Raw genomic sequence first — 17,857 nt, 5'->3', positions numbered from 1 at the left:
GTTTGGGGCGCGTCCGGCTCCAACCAGAGGGCCAGGCCGGAAGTCGGGTTGAATTCTGGTACATCACCTCTGACCTCGGCGTTCAAACACTGCGATTACAGTCCAGCCTACGCACTGAGCATGCTCGGTCTTCCGGTCACGTGGCCTAGCATGGCCGCCTCCATGGCCCGCGGCGTGAGTGCCCGGGTCCTGTTGCGGGGCCGCCGGGGGTTCCTGGGGTACCTGGGCTGGGCACGCGGCATTGACGTCCAGGACTCTCGGGACGACAGGTACCTCGGGCCGGGCAGGGCCGCGGCTGGCAGCGAGGCCGCAGCCCCTCACCCCCTGTGTTTTCCAGGAGAGCGGGCGCGCAGGCGAGGACGAGGCGGACGGCCCGGAGCTGCCCCGGGACGCGTGAGTGCTCGCACGCCACGCCCTGCCCCGCCCTGCCACTCGGCCGCAGGCCGGCCTCGGCTCAGCGCCTGCACCCTGTCTGTCCCCAGGGTCAACGTGGTCTTCGTGGACCGCGCTGGTCGGCGGATCCCCGTGACGGGCAGAGTCGGGGACAATGTTCTTCACCTGGCCCAGCGCCACGGGGTGGACCTGGAAGGTAGGCCATAGGGAACTGGGGAGACCCTGGCCATTCTTTTTTATTCCTTTCTGTATTTTTGAGATAGGGACTCTCATAACCCAGGCTGGCCTCGAACTTACTATCTATCAGAGGATGGCTTGGAACTTCTGACCCCTCCTGCCTCCACTTCCCGAGTGCTGGTGTGGCAGGTGTGCGCTCTACCATAACACCATACACAATATTTTTGTTTTGGTGTGGTGTGAGTGGGTCGGTAATCAGAGTCTCACGCTGTAACTCAGGCTGTCCAGCACCTTCAGTATGTAGTTCAGGCTAGCCTGGAACCCATTACAGTGATCCTCCTGCCTCCACTTTCTGAGTACTGAGGCTACAAGCATGTGCTACCACACCACCATATGGGTAGGAAGTGGGAAGAACTGAGATAAACTGTGTAACTCAGGCTGTTCTGAAACTTCCTAGCTACATAGCCAGGCTAAGCCCAAACTCACTGCAGTGATCCTCTTGCCTCCGCCTCTTGGATGCTGAGAAGGTTAAGACAGAGTCTCTGTGACGTAGCCTTAAACCTACTGGATCATTCTCCTGCCTCAGCTTTCTTAGTTCTGGGATTGCAGACTGTCTCCACTGTTTAGCCACCTCTGTGTTTGAGCTGGCAGGATGACTTCTACACAAGCTTGCCAACCAGAGTTCAATTCCCCTGAGACCCACATGAAGGTAGGAGAGAAGCTGACTCCTCTTCAGGGCTGTGGCGGCAGGTACACGCACATCATGTATACAGTGATAATACATTTTTAAATGGAGAAAATCATGGAACTGGAGAGGTTGCCCAGTGTTGAAGAGTGCATACAGCTCTTGCAGAAGACCTGGGTTCTGTTCCTCCCACCTGCTCTATGCCAGGCAGTTCACAACCTTCTGTAACAATAGCTCCTAGGGCTCACACCCTCACCTGACCCCCATGGGCACTGCACTCATGCACAACACACACAGACATACAAATAAACACTTAAAATTAAAAATTTAAAACTTAACTAAAAGAGTCTTGGAGCAACCCTTACTGAGCATTGACTACAGGCTCCTGGAATATTGGTTCTCTTGTAGCTTGTGGGTTCTTGCTGTTGACCCTTGCATTCTCTATCCCAGCCACTGCCTGCCTTTTGGGGAGAGGTGGTAGGTATTGAGACGGGATCTCTGTGCAGGTCAGACTGACAGAGCTCTGCCCTTCAGTGCTGGAATCATAGGTGTGGCCTGTCCCTCTGCTCTGGCTCTCTTGATGTTCTTGAGGCTGCAGAGCTCAGTACTATCATTCCCAAACCTTTGAGCTTAGTGTTCTCTGTGTCAGTGTTTTCCCAGCATATTGCTTTGCTCCTCTTTCTTCAGACCTGACTGTCTGGCATCCTGTCACCCCAGCTTAAGCCCCATGCCCATGTCTGTCCGTGTGTCAGTGGTCTCACAGAGCTTATGTTTCATTTGCTCTCTGCCATCTGTCCCGCAGTGAGGCTCAGTCACATCACCTGTGGCCTCCTGTGGTCCTCAGTGTGTGCTGAGTGCCAGTTCCCTGTGGCAGCTTTGTGAGTGGATGAGGCAATAATTCTCCCCTTGCAAAGAAGAAAACGGCACCGTGTGATGGTAGGTGGGGTTCGGAAGCAAGAGTCATGTGGTAAAGCATGATTCAAACATGGGGCATTGTAATCCTCTCATGCTGCTCTTTTGTGAATTTCAGTGGGTATTTCCTTTATTGTGTTTATTTAGTGTGCACGAGTGTGCCTCTCTAGGGGTTAAAGGACAACTTGAGGGACTCCTTCCATATATTATTGTTTTGCTAGGGACTGAAGTCAGGTCTTTAGACTGTTATTAATCCCTTTACCCAGTGAGTGCATTCCAGGCAAGCGAGGGATTTTTGGTGAGATCCTGTCATTTTTAAAGAAAAGGAAGCCTGGTATAGTGACACATGCTTTTAATCCCAGCACTCAGGAGGCAAAGGCAGGCAGATCTCTGAGTTCAAGGTCGGCCTGGTCTACATAGTGAGTTCCAGAACAGCCAGAGCTATATAGTGAGATCCTCTCTCAAAAAAACAAACAAACAAACAAACAAACAAAAAAAGGACAATGTCTGTTTAGATTCATACCCAGCCTGGTTAACTTAGCAAGAGTCCCTGTCTCAAAAATAATGAAATTATAAAAAGACAAATTATGAAAAATTATGTCTCAAAAAATGACAAGACTTTTAATCCCAGCACTCGGGAGCAGAGCCAGGTGAATCTTTCGTGAGTTCAAGTCCAGCCTGGTCTACAGAGTGAGATCCAGGGACAGGCTCAAAAGCTACACAGAGAAGCCCTGTCTCGAAAAAAAAAAAAAAAAAAAAAAAAAACAACAACAACAAAAAAAAAAATTGACGAGAGTCCTTGTGTGAATGCTGTCTACTGTGTGTACCCAAGTGGCAGGTCCTCCGTCATGCCATCCGTCATGCCATGCCAGCCTGAGCCTAACAGGAACTCTAAGTCCAGGAATAAAGAAACTGTTAGTTTTCATTGACAGACCAGTTGGAAGGGTTTGTGCTGGGTTAATGGAATAGGGGGCCTGACCAAAGCTCTTAATCGGAAGTTGGCACACGTGGCTGGGCAGTGGCATACACCTTAGATCCCAGCACTTGGCATGAGAGGCAGGTGGGTCTCTGTGATTTGAGGCCAGCCTGGTCTACATAGCAAGTTCCAGGACAGCCAGGGCTACACAGTGAGACTTTTTCTCAAAACAAACCAAAAACCAGTAAAAATCGATAAAGATGTTGTGAGTGGATGGTGAGTTCAGCAGCTGCTGTGCAGAACAGAATTTGGAACAGAGTTTTGAGAAGCAAGGAGGCCATGCATGTCTCTGGTGCCTCACCAGCTGTGTGAGCTCGAAGCCATTCCTGAGACTTTGGTTTCTTCTTTATAAAATGGTGATTTAGTATTGCTCTCAACTGCTTGCTTTGAGAATGAACATATTTAATACTTGGCCGAGATGAGGTTAGATAAACAGACAGCTGGCCAACCCTAGGATTAAAAGGTGGCTATAAATTACCTGGGCAATAGTGGGCATTCCTGTGGCTCCGCTGTTTCAGAAGCTGAGCATCAGGACCACTCGAGTCTAGGAGTTCAAGACCAACCTGGACATCATAGACCCAGTGTAAACAAAACAAGTGAGACCTAGTGGCTCAGGCCTTTAATCCTAGCTGCTTGGGATGCTGAACTAGGAGAGTGGGAAAGCTCAGGACTGGGCTGGCACCATGGCTCATTGCCGCCAAGCCTTATGGCCTGAATTCAATCCCTAGAACTGACTTGGAAGAACTCAAGTTGTCCTCTGACCTTTCCCTGTGGACTGTGGTGTGCACATTCCAACACACATTCTCACAAAGAAGTGTTTAAAAAGCTTTCAAGGGCTGGATGTGGTGGCGCACGCCTTTAGTCCCCTCAGCACTTGGAGGCAGAGGCAGGCAGATCTCCAAGTTCGAGGCCAGACTGGTCTACAGAGCAAGTTCCAGGACAGCGAAGGCTACACAGAGAAACCCTTTCTCAAAAAAAACAAAAAAACAACCCCCTTCCCCCACCCCAAAAAAAGGGAAGTTCAGTGCCTGTTTAAATTCAAACCCAGCCTGGACAACTTACCAAGAGTCTCTGTCTCAAAAACTACACATTTGGGAGGATGAGGAGGTGGTTCAGTGGGTCAAGGCACTTTTTCAATCCTCGGGACCAGGTAAAGGTGGGTGGAGAGACCAGCTCTCCAGAGCTGCCCTCTGCTGCCCTGCGGATGCTGTGCAAGCGCCCCCACCCCAGCACACATCGCAGTAACAAGATGTGTTTAGTAAGGGTTTTTGGTTGGTTGGTTGGTTGGTTTGGTTTGGTTTTTTGGTTTTTCAAGACAGGGTTTCTCTGTGTAGCTTTGCACCTTTCCTGGAACTTGCTTTGGAGACCAGGCTGGCCTCGAACTCACAGAGATCCGCCTGCCTCTGCCTCCCGAGTGCTGGGATTAAAGGCGTGCGCCACCACCGCCCGGCTTGGTTTGGTTTTTCAAGACAGGTGCTGGAATTAAAGACATCACCCCGGCTTAGAAAGGGTTTTTTAAAGTTTCATGGTGATAAATGCCACAAGAAAGTGAAGGCAAGTGGGGATTGAAAAACACTTGAAGCCTTGAATGAATGCAGCCATGCAGGGTAGAGAACATGCTAGGCCCTGGTACAGAAGTGCCGAGCCTGAGGTGGTGAGAGTCAGTGTGACACAATGGTTCACAACTGTCATTGCACCACTTGGGAGGTGGTGGCAGGAGAGCCAGTTTCAGGCCATCCTTGGCTACATAGTGAGTTTAAGGCTAGCCTGGGCTACATGAGACAGCTCAAACAAGCAAGCCTACAGACCACTTAGAAATCTTCTCAGCTCTGAGAAGGGTGGGGCTGGGGAGCTGAGGTGGAGCTTACTCCTCATTAAGGCTATCCCTTTCCCTCCCTGTCCCCAGGGGCCTGCGAAGCCTCCCTGGCATGTTCCACCTGCCATGTGTATGTGAGTGATGCTCACCTGGATCTCCTGCCTCCTCCTGAGGAGAGGTGAGTGGGCAGCCCCCAGCTACACTGCAGGCATCTGACTCCAGCTACCTTAGGTTCCACACCATCCTGACCACTGCCCTTTGTCCCAGGGAGGACGACATGTTGGACATGGCCCCACTGCTCCAGGAGAACTCGAGACTGGGCTGCCAGATTGTGCTGACCCCTGAGCTGGAAGGAGTGGAGTTTGCTCTTCCCAAGGTCACCAGGAACTTCTACGTGGATGGCCACATCCCCAAGCCTCACTGAGATGAGGCCACAGGACCAAGCAGGGCCACTGAACTGAAAAGCCATGCTTCCGGCCCCAGAGCACGGACTGGCAGGGAAAGAGAAGTTGGAAGCACAGTGTGAGACCAGAGCCGCTTCTGGGGACAGCCATTGTCTGGGCCCTGAGGGGGAATGGGTCTCCATCTTGGGTGTGTCAGTCCACCAGGGAGAATCGAACTATAAATTAGGGATGGACTCAAACCAGAGCTGCAATAAAAAGTCATACACATCTGCGGCATGTTTTGTGTCTTTGGGGGCCTGGTCTGTCCAGCCACGAGTGCAGGGGCCCTGGGGGTGCCTGCACCCCACCCCACCCCCCCCCACCCCCCGACAGCACCCGCGATATCGTTCTTCCTGGGGATGCGCCTGCGTGGCCAGGCTCCGCCCCAGCCGCAGAGAAGGGATCCACAGCGCCCCTTGACCTTCAAGGCGGTGCTAAGTGATCAGAAGATAGCAAAGAGGGGGACCTTCCTGATCACCAGCCACACAGCTGAGGCTCCTAGCAGCCACTGCAAAAAGTGCTCCCAGGTGCAAACAGCGCCCCCACGTGACCTGCGCCGGCCGGCTCCGCCCAGGTGGCGCCCATCGTCATCACCCCCCCTCATACTCGGGTTTATCCCTAGGGGGAGCGGGGCAGAGAGATTTTGCTGCTGGTCCCACAGTGGGCATGGAGGCGGCACCAGCCCGTGACCTGACGCGCCGCCGGCAGCAACTTCTGGCGCCACCTTGTCTGGACACCGAGTCGCTCCGTAAGGGCCGACCCCCCCGCGCGGGAGCCTGGAGCCCTGAGATGCCTCACTCCCAATGGCAGGTGCGTGGGGCGAGACTCCTCCACCGCCCATCCCAACTAGTGCCTCATCAGGCCCAGAGATTGAGGGGTCATGATCCCCGGCTTCCGAGCCTCCTCCCGCCCTTAGTTACTGGCACGGAACAAGTTTTAGCCCCTAGATAGAGAGAGGGACAGGTGATTTCCATCCCACCCACCCTGCTGTGGCTGTGTGACCCCAGGAGGTGCCAATGAAGAGTCATCCGTGGGGTGATGAGGGTAACCTCCTACAACAGTCGATGGATGATTAATGGTTGCTACCGACAGCAGCCTGCATTGAGCCGATTACCTAGGGTGGGTCCCTGCTTTGTTAGTGGTGGGGGGTCCCTGCTTTGTTAGTGATGGGGGGTGGCTGATGGTAGCTGATAGCCAGCCACGGGGGTATTCAGTCTCTGCTAACAATTATTTTGCAACTTTTAAACCTAATAACCCAAGATTGTGGCTCCAGGTGGAGCACACAGTTACCAAAGGAGAGGCCCCAGCTGGGCGCTCCACCCACTCCATACCTATCAAATCCAAGCCCCCAGGAAAGGGGCGGCCACGCCTTACCGCTTCTTATCCCCCAGGTCCCTGTGGCCTTCGTGCCAGAACTCAGTCAGCACAGCATTGCCTTACCTCCAAGAGAAAGAAAACGGGCCACCGGGGTCCCCTTCGCCGGCCACCCAGGCCCTGGGGCCGTGCTGGGAGCTGATGGTCATAGGGATGTCAGACCCCCTAAATACGGTCAGAAATCCCAAGAGCACACAATGCCCCAACCCGGAACCTTCCAGCGTTGCTTCCCCGGCCTCACTCCAGAGAAGACCACGGAAGCAGCTGAACCCCCGAATGGGTATTGAGAAAGTGGACCCCAGGTTCAAGGGGGTGACTCTGGAGTTTCAGATACAGCCGGACTCTAGCCTCCAGATTGTACCCACCTACAGGTAGGGACTCTCGGCCATAATGTATGCCTAAGGATAATAACAGTACACTTACAGGCCAGGGCTGGTAGTAGAGGCCAGTCATCTAAGCTACTTGGGAGACTGAGGAAGGACATGGAAAGTTCAAAGCCAACCTGAGCTACAGAGTGAGTTCAAGGTCAGCTTGTGCAATTTAATGAGACTGTCTCCAGACAGAATGAGAAGGGCTGGGAGCCATGTATAAAGGGGCATGTAGGGAAAGAAGGGAAGCACATTTGAAACAAGCCTGGCTACAGAGCTAGACCCTGGCTCAGAAAACAAAACACAACACCTTGGGCCTGGAGAGAGAGCCCAGCAATTAAGAGTGCTGACTGCTCTTGCAGATGGTGGACCTCGGTTCATCCCTAGCACCCCCTTTACGGCTCACAGCTGCATGCAGCTCCTGTTCTAGTGGACTCTGCCTCCCTGGGCTCCTGCCCACATTTGGTGCATGTAACTCATGTAAGCAAGCCTCAAGTAAATAAAGAAAAAAAAATTAAAAATAACCTTTAATCCCAACACTCGGGAGGCAGAGGCAGACAGATCTCTGAGTTTTAGGCCAACCTGGTCTATAAAGAGAGTTCCAGGACAGCCTGGGCTCCACAGAAAACCCTGTCTGGAAAAACAAACAAACAAAACCACTTAAAAACAAAAACACACCCCAAACGGACAAGTGTGTAATCCTAGCACCCAAGATGCGGAAGTCAGAGGATCTTGAGTTGGAAGCTGGCTAGCCTGGGCTAATGACCCAGCTTAAAAAATACACAGATCCAGGCTAGTAGATGGCTCCGTGGGTAAAGAGGCCTGTAACCAAGCCTGAGTTCCATCCCTAGGACCAATGTGGAAGAAGAGAGCTGACCCCCAAAAGTTGTCCTCTGACCTCCATTCACATACACACTGACATACACTGTGGTACGTAAATACACACACACACGTAATAAAGACTAAAAAAGGCGTCAGGTGGTGGTAGCGCATGCCTTTAATCCCAGCACTCGGGAGGCAGAGCCAGGTGGATCTCTGTGAGTTCAAGGCCAGCCTGGTCTACAGAGCGAGATCCAGGACAGGCACCAAAACTACACAGAGAAACCCTGTCTCGAAGGAAAAAAAAAAAAAGAACTAAAAAAGGCTTATTGTTTGTGCTTGCTTAGAACCTACACACACATTCTCATGCAAAAATTTTATTTTTATTATATTTATTTATTTAAAGGGTACACATGTGCCATGACCCGTGTGTGTGTGTGTGTGTGTGTGTGTGTGTGTGTGTGTGTGTGTGTGTGTGTGTAAGTCGGAAGACAACTTGCAGGAATGGGTTCTCGCCATTGTGTGTGTTCCAAGGTTCAAACAGGTTACAGGCTGGGCAGCAAGTCCCTTTACCTACGGAGTTCCTTCAAAGGCCCTGTGGGATTCTGTTTTCATTTCTGATTTCACATAGCCCAGGCTGGCCTTGAACTTCTAATCCTGCAGCCACTACTGTAGAGCTGGGACTATCTGTGTGCACCACCACATCCAGCTAATTTTTATTCAATTACTTGTTTTTTTTTTTCCCTTTAATTTTTGAGACAAGATCTCATATAGACTAGGCTGGCACAGAATTCCACCATCCTGCACCCTCAGCCCCTTGAGACTGGAATTACAGGAACGTAACATACCTGACTAGTACAGTATTAATTATTTGATTGCTGCTAGTGGAATCCAAAGCCTAGACTCTGACATCAGACACCTCCCCAGGGGTGCCTGTTAACTTGATAATGAATCTGAGTTTGGGGCTGTGGCTCAGTGGGTAGAGTGCTTGCCTATCATGCACAGAACCCCGGGGTACACGAGAGGCCTTTCTCTCCAGCCAGGCCTGATGCCACACACCTGCAACCCCAGTCCTCAGGAGGCCAGCCTTGGCTATAGAGAGAGACCAACCAAAGATCCCCCTCTTCCCTCCTCCTGCCCCCGCAGCCTCCCCCCAGCCCACCCCCCACTCCCCCCCACAAGAAGGCAAGGCCTCCCATGGGGAGACCCTGGTTTTTTTTTTGTTTTTTTTTGTTTTTGTTTTTGTTTTTTTTTTTTTTTTTTTTTTATTATGTATACAGTATGCCTGTGTGTCAGAAGAGGGCACCAGATCTCACTATTGATGGTTGATGGTTGTGAGCCACCATGTGGTTGCTGGGAATTGAACTCAGGACCTCTGGAAGAGCAGCCAGTGCTCTTAACCTCTGAGCCATCTCTCCAGTCCGGGAGACCCTGTTTTAACAGCAAGAAAATCAAGAGACCGTGCGGTCTGCTGTCAAAGCCGCACTGGAGGCGGACGCAGGGCAGCCTACTAAGACCTTGTCTCAAAAGTAGAGAGAGGCCGGGTGGTGATGGCACATGCCTTTAATCCCTGCACTCGGGAGGCAGAGGCAGGTGGATCTCTGTGAGTTCCAGGACAGCCAGGTCAGTTATACAGAGAAACCCTGTCTTGGAGAAAAAAAAAAAAAAAAGAGAAAATTAGTTAATTTTTATTTTTCCTGTGACAATGTTACTTTACTTTTAAATTTATTTTATTATGATTTAATATATCTATAAATAAGTATATAAAACTCTTTGATTTTAAAAGAAGGCAGAGAAGGCTAGAAACAGTCAATGGTGACATTTGCTTGGGCTTGTGAGGCTGGGGAAGTAATCATTTTGGGGACCACCTTCCAGACCCCCCAATGCCACGTCTTGTCCTTTTTGCAGCTTGCCGGGCAGAAGTTGTTTACAAAGGCTCCCTGCAAGCCCTTCCAAGGCCCTTGTCAGTCCAGGAGGCAACGAGGCCCTCGGTGAGATATTAAAGACACGTGAGCTAGGAATATCTTGAGGGTGCCATTTTCACATCCTCTGTCTTTCTCCATGCCCCCTTCTTCATCCCAATTCCTCATTTAGACCTGCTCAGAGGAGCCCCGCCCAGACTGAGTCACCCCCACCCCCAGCTTCCTTCTCAGCAGAGACTCACCATCTGACTCACCATCTGTCCCAGTGCCCAGCTCTCCCCGTCTCTATCTGCCAATACCCAAGACAGACCCTGAGCTACTGAAGCCTGAACAGAGACCATCCCCTGGACTTCTCTCCCCTCCCCCCCAGGCCTCTGTAATTGACTTCTGGCCTTTGACCTGTGCCTTTTGACTTCTGACTCTCCAGGGCCTCGGCGCTGTGCTTCGTGTAGGACTCAGAGGACCCCACTCTGGAGAGATGCTGAAGACGGGACTCCTCTCTGCAATGCCTGTGGCATCAGGTCCTCAACCCAGAGGCGTCGGGTGGGTGGGGCCATCAAACTGGCCTCAGCTAGTGTGGGAACTGGGGAAAGAAAAACAGCCACCTTTTGAGGAAAATGGTTTCCTCCTGGTGGTTTCTGGCTCCCCGCTGCATCCTAAATGGTGGTTTCTTACACCCTACTCCCACACTCCCATCTCCAGGTACAAGAAGTACGGCACCCGTTGTTCCAGTTGCTGGCTGGTTCCAAGGAAAAGCGTCCAGCCCAAGAGGTTGTGTGGCAGATGTGGGGTATCCCAGGACTCCCACCTAAACCCAGCTCAGGAACTGTAAGCTCTTCTTATCTAGCCAAGTCAGTTTTGCCTCAGTTTCTCCAGAGGAGAATAGGTAGAGAGTAGAGCACCTTGGAAGAAACACCCAGCCTGCCTCGCTGGCAGCAATCCCAGTTGGGGAGTCAGGTCTCAGGTCCAGAGTTCACCTGTGGGGGTCACCCTGGCTTCCCCCTTTCCCACTCAGTCTTGGCTGAACCCCAAATAAAAGGAAATCATTTCAGAAATGATTATTTTTAATTATGTCTTACTTTAGATTTTCTTTTACATTTATTTCTGTGTATGTGTGTGCATTTGGGCATGGTGTGGTCTCAGAAAACAGAGGACAATTTTCAGGAGTTGATTCTCACCTCCCAAAGCCATGTGGATTTTGGGAACTGAACTCAGGTCATCATGTTTGGCTGCAAACATCTTTACCTGCTGGACTGGCTAACCAACCTGAGGCAGTTCTCACTCTTTCTATAACACCATGCTGAAGGTTGAGCTACTCAGAGCTCTGGGTTCCACCCTATGCATCCTTGCATATCTCCCCCAGCCTGGGAAGGGAAGAGGTGTTTCTTCTTTGGGATGGTAAAAAACATGGATTGTAACCAGGCAGTGGTGGTGCACACCTTTAATCCCAACACTCAGGAGGCAGCAGAAGGCAAATCTCTGTGAGTTCAAGACCAGCTTGGTCTACAAAGCGAGTTCCAGGACAGCCAGGGCTGTTACACAGAGAAACCCTGTCTCGGAAAAAACAAACAAGCAAACATGGATTGTGTATATATAGTCAGTCTGGTGAAAGAGTGAACCACATTTTAAAAGAGGACAGCAAGCCGGGCAGTGGTGGCGCACGCCTTTAATCCCAGCACTCGGGAGGCAGAACCAGGCGGATCTCTGTGAGTTTGAGGCCAGCCTGGGCTACAGAGCGAGATCCAGAACAGGCACCAAAGCTACACAGAGAAACCCTGTCTCGAAAAACCAAAATAATAATAATAATAATAATAATAATAATAATATAATAATAAAATAATAAAAGGAGAATGGTGCCTGGAGAGATGGCTCAGTAGTTAAGCACTCTGGCTGCTCTTCCAGAAGATCCAGGTTCAATTCCCAGCATATACATGGCAGTTCACAACCATCACTAACTCCAGTTCTAGAGAATCATATGCCTTCTTCTGACTTCTAAGGATACCAGGCATACGCATGGTATACACACAGACACACACATATGTATGTGTATATGTGTGTGTGTGTGTACACACAGGCAAAACACCCATATACATACACATACAAAAATTTTCAAGCTTAACTTTAAAAAACAAGTAGTTTTTTTTTTTTTTTTTTTGTTTTTCGAGACAGGGTTTCTCTGTGTAGCTTTGCGCCTTTCCTGGAACTCGCTTTGGAGACCAGGCTGGCCTCGAACTCACAGAGATCCGCCTGGCTCTGCCTCCCGAGTGCTGGGATTAAAGGCGTGCGCCACCACCGCCCGGCTAACAAGTAGTTTTTTAAAATGAGCCAGCCAGCTCGGTAGCTCAGCTAGTAAAGGCATTTACACACAGGCCTAGCCATATGACTTTTTTTCCGTAGATAAGTTGTGTGACCCACACATATGCTCCTGCACACTCACATGCAGCACAAACACCCAAGGCATCTACTAACACAGAACTGGGAAGGCTAAGGGAGGGGGGACTACAAGTTAGAGGCGGGCCTGAGCTGCACAGCATGTCCGTCTCAATGCTTGGTTTTCTTTTATTTGTAAAACGGTGTTTTGTGTGGCCCAGGCTGCCCTTACCTCCTGATTCTCCTGCCTCAACCTCCCCAGAGGTAAAAATTGCACATCTGCACCACCACCACTAACAGCTGTTTTGATATTTTAATTGTGTATGCACATGTGTGTGTATGCAGGTGCATGCCATAGCATGCCTGTGGAGGTCAGAGGACACACAGGTACGGGAGCTGGGTGGGTCCCAGGAATGGAGTCAGGGCATTAGGCTCCGCAGTAAGGGCCTTCGTCCCCTGAACCACCTTGCTGGCCCTCCACCGTGTTTTTTGAGACGGGTCCTCTCCCTGAACACTTGCCACTTGATCCAGCTGTCTTTGCCTTCCCTGGGCTGGCGTTACAGACAAGCGGCCTCCCACACCCATTTTTTTAGTTTCGAGACAGTCTTAAACTGGGTATGTGGGCACAGACCCATGTTACCCAGCAGAACAGACTCCAAAAAATTATGTTTGACCTCAAATGAATGCACTTTGGCATAGGTCCCCACACACACCAAAAAATAAAAAAGTAAGACTGAGCCATTGGGGAAGATACCCAGCTGGGCCTCTAGCTCCCATGCATGCAACATGTGAAGGCAGGGCAGGTAGTACACGCCTTTAATCCTAGTGCTGAAGAGGCAGAAGCAGATGCATTTCTGTGAGTTCAATGCCAGCCTGGTCTACATAGTAAGTTCCAGGCCAAGCAGGACTGTTTGAAAACTAAAATTAGTACAAATCTGCATATTCATGAGAAGTGGGCCCTGGGGCGCACAAATCTGCATACTTATGAGAAGTGGGCCCTGGGATGCACAGGCCACTGATCTCTGGTGGAGAGATGGAGGTGCATGCATGCAATTCCTGCACTTGGAGGATGAGGCAGGATGGATTAAGTCCAGGAGTTTGAGACCAACTTGGTCTACACAGCAAGATTATGTTAAGAAGGGAAAGAAATCAGGGAGGTGGTGGCGCATGCCTTTAATCTCGGCACTAGGGAGGCAGAGGCAGGCAGATCTCTGTGAGTTGGAGGCCAGCCTGGTCTACAGAGTGAGTTCCAGGACAGCCAAGGCTACACAGAGAAACTTTCTGTCTCAGAAAACAAAAAAAAAAACCCAAAAAGTTCAAAGTTTCTTCTGAGACTCATGGCAAATCTCTTAACTGTAATCCTCTATAAAATCCAACAGATCACATACTTTTTTGTTTTGTTTTGTTTTTTGTTTTTCGAGACAGGGTTCTCTGTGTAGCTTTGCGCCTTTCCTGGAACTCACTTGGTAGCCCAGGCTGGCCTCGAACTCACAGAGATCCGCCTGGCTCTGCCTCCCAAGTGCTGGGATTAAAGGCGTGCGCCACCACCTCCCGGCTCAGATCACATACTTTTAACGTACAATGGCACAGGATATACATCACCATTCCAAAAGGGTAGAAAGGGAGCACAGTGAGGAAACACTGGACAGGAAACCAGCTGGGCAAACTCCAAACTGCATCTCCATGTCTGGTGTCAAAGTACTTCTCAGATCTCCAACTCCTTTCAGCTTTCTTGACTGCAACACACTTCCTTCTCTTTGGCTGGTTGGTTCCACTCCCTTTTAGCATCTTTCCTCAGCAGGTATCCCACAACTCCAGCTTCTCCAAAATTTCCAGGTCTCCAAGGCAATCCAGGCTTCACCTTCACAGCTTCAATGGCTTCTTTGGTCCCCATGAAGGGACCCCCCCTGACATATGTCTGGCCTCAGTGACTTTCCTTAGTCATGGGGGTGGGGCAGAGTGTTTCCATAACTCCTTTCTTGTGCCCTTGACTCTTAAACTAGAACCACGTGGCCAAGGCTGCTAAATTCTCCTGCTTGCTGGGGCTGGAACACGGCCCCTCTTTCAAATACATTTTCACCAGCTTTCTGTTTTCAACGGTTTCCTTCACTACCTAAGGTTGGGTGTCCTGAACTTACTCTGTAAACCAGGCTGGTCTCAAAACTCAGAGCTCCACCAGCCTCTGCCTTCTGAGTGCTGGGTTCAAAAGGTGTGCACCACCACACCTGGCCCGAAGTTTTCTTTAATTCCTTTTCATAAGTTGGAAACTTAGCTGGGTGGGATTTGCTCTGAGATCCCCACTCCCTTTATTCCTTTCTTTAAAGCATCCACCCTTTCTTTAATCTAATTACACTTCCTGGGGCACCTTATCTCTTCAGACTGTACATTTTTGTATTTTTCCTTGCTCAGATTGATCACTTTCATTATAGATCTGCATAGAACTGGCCACTAATAATCACACAACACAGTCAATACTGGGCTGTTTTGAAATCTCTGCCAATGCAATTAATCCTAAACTCTTTAATTTAGCCTCAGGCAGACTTTTCAGACAAGGGTTTCCTTCAAAACAGCCAGTCTTCACCAAAATATCACAAAATATCACAAGACAGATACAGATTTGTATCTGTCTCTAGGCCACATACAAATATTCTTTTCCTCTGAAACCTCTTGAGCTGGACCCCTACAGTTCATATTATCCTAAGTACCACTATCCTCTGTGCTTCTACGAGGATAGCTCATTAAGCTATGCTTAAAATGTTCAATCGCTTTTCTAGTCCAGAGTCCCAAAGTGTTTCATATTCTTCCAAACAAAAACATGGTCCAGACTATCACAGTAACACCCCACTCCTGGTACCAACTTCTGTCTTAAGATTTTATTTCTGTGAAAAGACGCCATGACCACAGCAACTCTTATAAGGAAAATGTTTAGCTGGGGCTGGCTTACATTCACAGATTTAGTCCGTTATCATCATGGCAGAAAGCATGGCAGCGTACATGCAGAGATGGTGCTGCAGAAGGAGCCAAGAGTTCTTTATCTGTATCAGCAAGCAGCAAGAAGAAAGAGATACTGAGCCTAGCTTGAGCATCTGAAACCTCAAAGCCCACCTCCAGTGATACACTTACTCCATATGTGCATGTGGGTGTGCACGCGCGCGCGCACACACACACACACACACACACACACACACACACACACACACACTAAAAATTGCATTTAAACTGTGGGGCTGGAGAGATGGCTCCGCAGTTAAAAGAGCATTTGCCGCGATGTTCAAGTGACACACAACTGCCTGTAACTCCAGTTCCAGGGGAATAGTATGCCCCCTTCTGACCTCCACACATACCCATGTGCTGGCTAGTTTTATGTCAACTTGACACAAGCTAGAGTTATCTGAAAATGGGGAGCCTCAATTGAGAAAAATGCCTCTATAAGATCCAGCTGTAAGACATTTTCTTTTTTTTTTTTTTTTTTAAGACTTATTTATTTATTATGTATACAGCGTTCTGCTTGCATGTATGTCTACATGCCAGACGAGGACACCAGATCTCATTATAGATGGTTGTGAGCCACCATGTGGTTGCTGGGGATTGAACTCAGGACCTCTGGAAGAACAATCAGTGCTCTTATCCACTGAGCCATCTCTCCAGCCCTATAAGACATTTTCTTAATTAGTGACTGATGGGGTAGGACCCAGCCCATTGAAGGTGGTGCCATCCCTGGACTGGCGGCCCTGGGTTCTATAAGAAAGCAGGCTGAAGCCAGGCATTGGTGGCACACACGTTTAGTCCCAGCAGCACTCAAGAGGCAGAGGCAGGCAGATCTTTGTGAGTTTGAGGCCAGCCTGGGCTACCAAGTGAGTTCCAGGAAAGGCGCAAAGCTACATAGAGAAAACCTGTCTCGAAAAAACAAAAAAAAAAAAAAAACAAAAGAAAAGAAAGAAAGAAAGAAAGAAAGAAAGAAAGAAAGAAAGAAAGGAAGGAAGAAAGAAAGAAAGAAATCTTGAAACCAAACAATTCTAATTCAGTTGCAATGCTTCGCTTTGAGACCAGAGCTTTGGATACCCTGCACTCAAGAGTCACCCAGAGGAGTATGCTCCCAGGTTTACCTACTCAGACTCTTAGAAGCTGCTACAGCCGTGGTCCAAGGGATGAAGGTACTGTTCAGGGCAGTGTCAGCGTCTGGCGTGGTCCACGGGGTGCTGGTTCGGACAGCATGCTCACAGTGAGGACTACAGCATCAGAGACGCTAAAGAAAGCCTGGGAACGAGTGTGGTGGGGAGAGGACAGATTGCATTTGGGGAGTCTCTGAGAGGGCCCCACGTGAAGCTGGGGAAAGGAAGCCAAGGCTGCAATAGAGCCCCTCGGGAGGTTGGGTGATTCCAAGAGCACAGAGTGTAGGTCTACCAAGAAAAGCTACAGTCACCTGTGGATCTAGCCCAAGAGAGAAGCTACATGGGATGCAAGTGACAAAGGCCCTGGGCACTCATGTCCATGACTGGCAAGTTCCTCGACGGCAGACGTGGACAGACTTTACTGTCTGCAGCTGGGTCTGTCTCACTGGCTCTTATCATCTCCATCGTCCTGTGCCTCCCGGGGTTTGTCTTCTTACTGTTGTTTTTGTTTGTTTGTATTTGAGACAGGCTCTCTCTACATAGCCCTAGCTTTCTAGGAACTCTATATAGACCAGCATGGCCTCGAACTCTGAAATCATCTGATTCTGCCTCCCAAATGCTGGAATGAAAGATGTGTCCCACCACGCCCAGCTATTTACTATTTTTCTCTGTATGTGTTCATGCACACAGGAGCCTGTACAGGTCAGGAGAATACCCATATTGGATCATCTGGAACTGGAGTTACTTAACCGGGTCCTCTGCAAGAGCAGCAAGTGCTCTGAACCACCTAGCCATGTCTCCAGACCATTCCCTTTCATTTGAGATGAAATTTCTCACTGACTTGGAACTCAATGTTTGGGTAGGCTGCCTGACCAATGACCCTCAGGATCCTCCCCAGCACTAAGATTACAGGCAGACTCATCCATGCTAGGACTTTATGTGGTGCTGGGGATGGAACTCAGGTCTGTCTGTCCTTCCTTCTTCCCTCCCTCCCTTCCTTCCTTTCTTCCTGAGGCACACTGCACAGTCTGCAGGAAGCTCAACGGGTTGGAAAGTGTCCTTTCCAGGTACCTGTTGGTCTAAACCTCTTCCAGGCAGCTTAACTGGTTTCTACTTCTGGGAAGCCATTTGGTCTGTGTTGTCTTTGCGCATGGCTCTGCTTACTCTGGCATGGAGGGGCCTAGTGAATCTGGTCAGTTTAAGGGACTTCCTGAAGCTAGTTTGAGTTGTTAACCTACGTTTTTAAAGAACAGCAGGATGGAATGTTTCAATTTCTGAGGAAATTGTAACACAACATCCTGTTCTTCCATTCTTTCTGTTCCCTCTTCCCCGATGATCTCTGAGCCTTGGTGGGGTGACTGTAGGTGTCCACCTGTGGCGAAGAACCAGGCCACCATGCATGCCACTGTAACAGTCCCTTGTCGTTATGAGTTGAGGGTGACAACAGTGATCTATGGGTGTAAACGCACATGTTTAGAAGGCGTGTGACA

General features: G+C 49.8%; 2 protein-coding genes across 2 annotated transcripts; both read left to right on the top strand.

The window, feature by feature from the left end:
• Positions 1 to 135: 135 nt before the first annotated feature.
• Fdx2 (ferredoxin 2) lies at positions 136 to 5,630 on the top strand. Its single transcript, XM_052753768.1, is given in 5 exon segments — positions 136 to 198; positions 200 to 393; positions 483 to 589; positions 5,050 to 5,137; positions 5,227 to 5,630. Coding segments are annotated over 5 exon segments (594 nt in total). The 5' UTR covers positions 136 to 150; the 3' UTR covers positions 5,384 to 5,630.
• Positions 5,631 to 5,720: 90 nt separating this feature from the next.
• On the top strand, positions 5,721 to 10,929 carry Zglp1 (zinc finger GATA like protein 1). Its single transcript, XM_052753764.1, is given in 6 exon segments — positions 5,721 to 6,161; positions 6,163 to 6,212; positions 6,794 to 7,147; positions 9,872 to 9,954; positions 10,313 to 10,406; positions 10,588 to 10,929. Coding segments are annotated over 6 exon segments (804 nt in total). The 5' UTR covers positions 5,721 to 6,068; the 3' UTR covers positions 10,718 to 10,929.
• The last annotated feature ends 6,928 nt before the right edge of the window (positions 10,930 to 17,857 follow it).

This window comes from Peromyscus californicus, unplaced genomic scaffold (assembly GCF_007827085.1).
Source record: "Peromyscus californicus insignis strain IS unplaced genomic scaffold, ASM782708v3 Scaffold_11__1_contigs__length_118956290, whole genome shotgun sequence".
Taxonomy (NCBI): Eukaryota; Metazoa; Chordata; class Mammalia; order Rodentia; family Cricetidae; genus Peromyscus; species Peromyscus californicus.
Note: the sequence above shows the minus strand (reverse complement) of the source record. Positions and strands in the feature narration are given on the sequence as shown.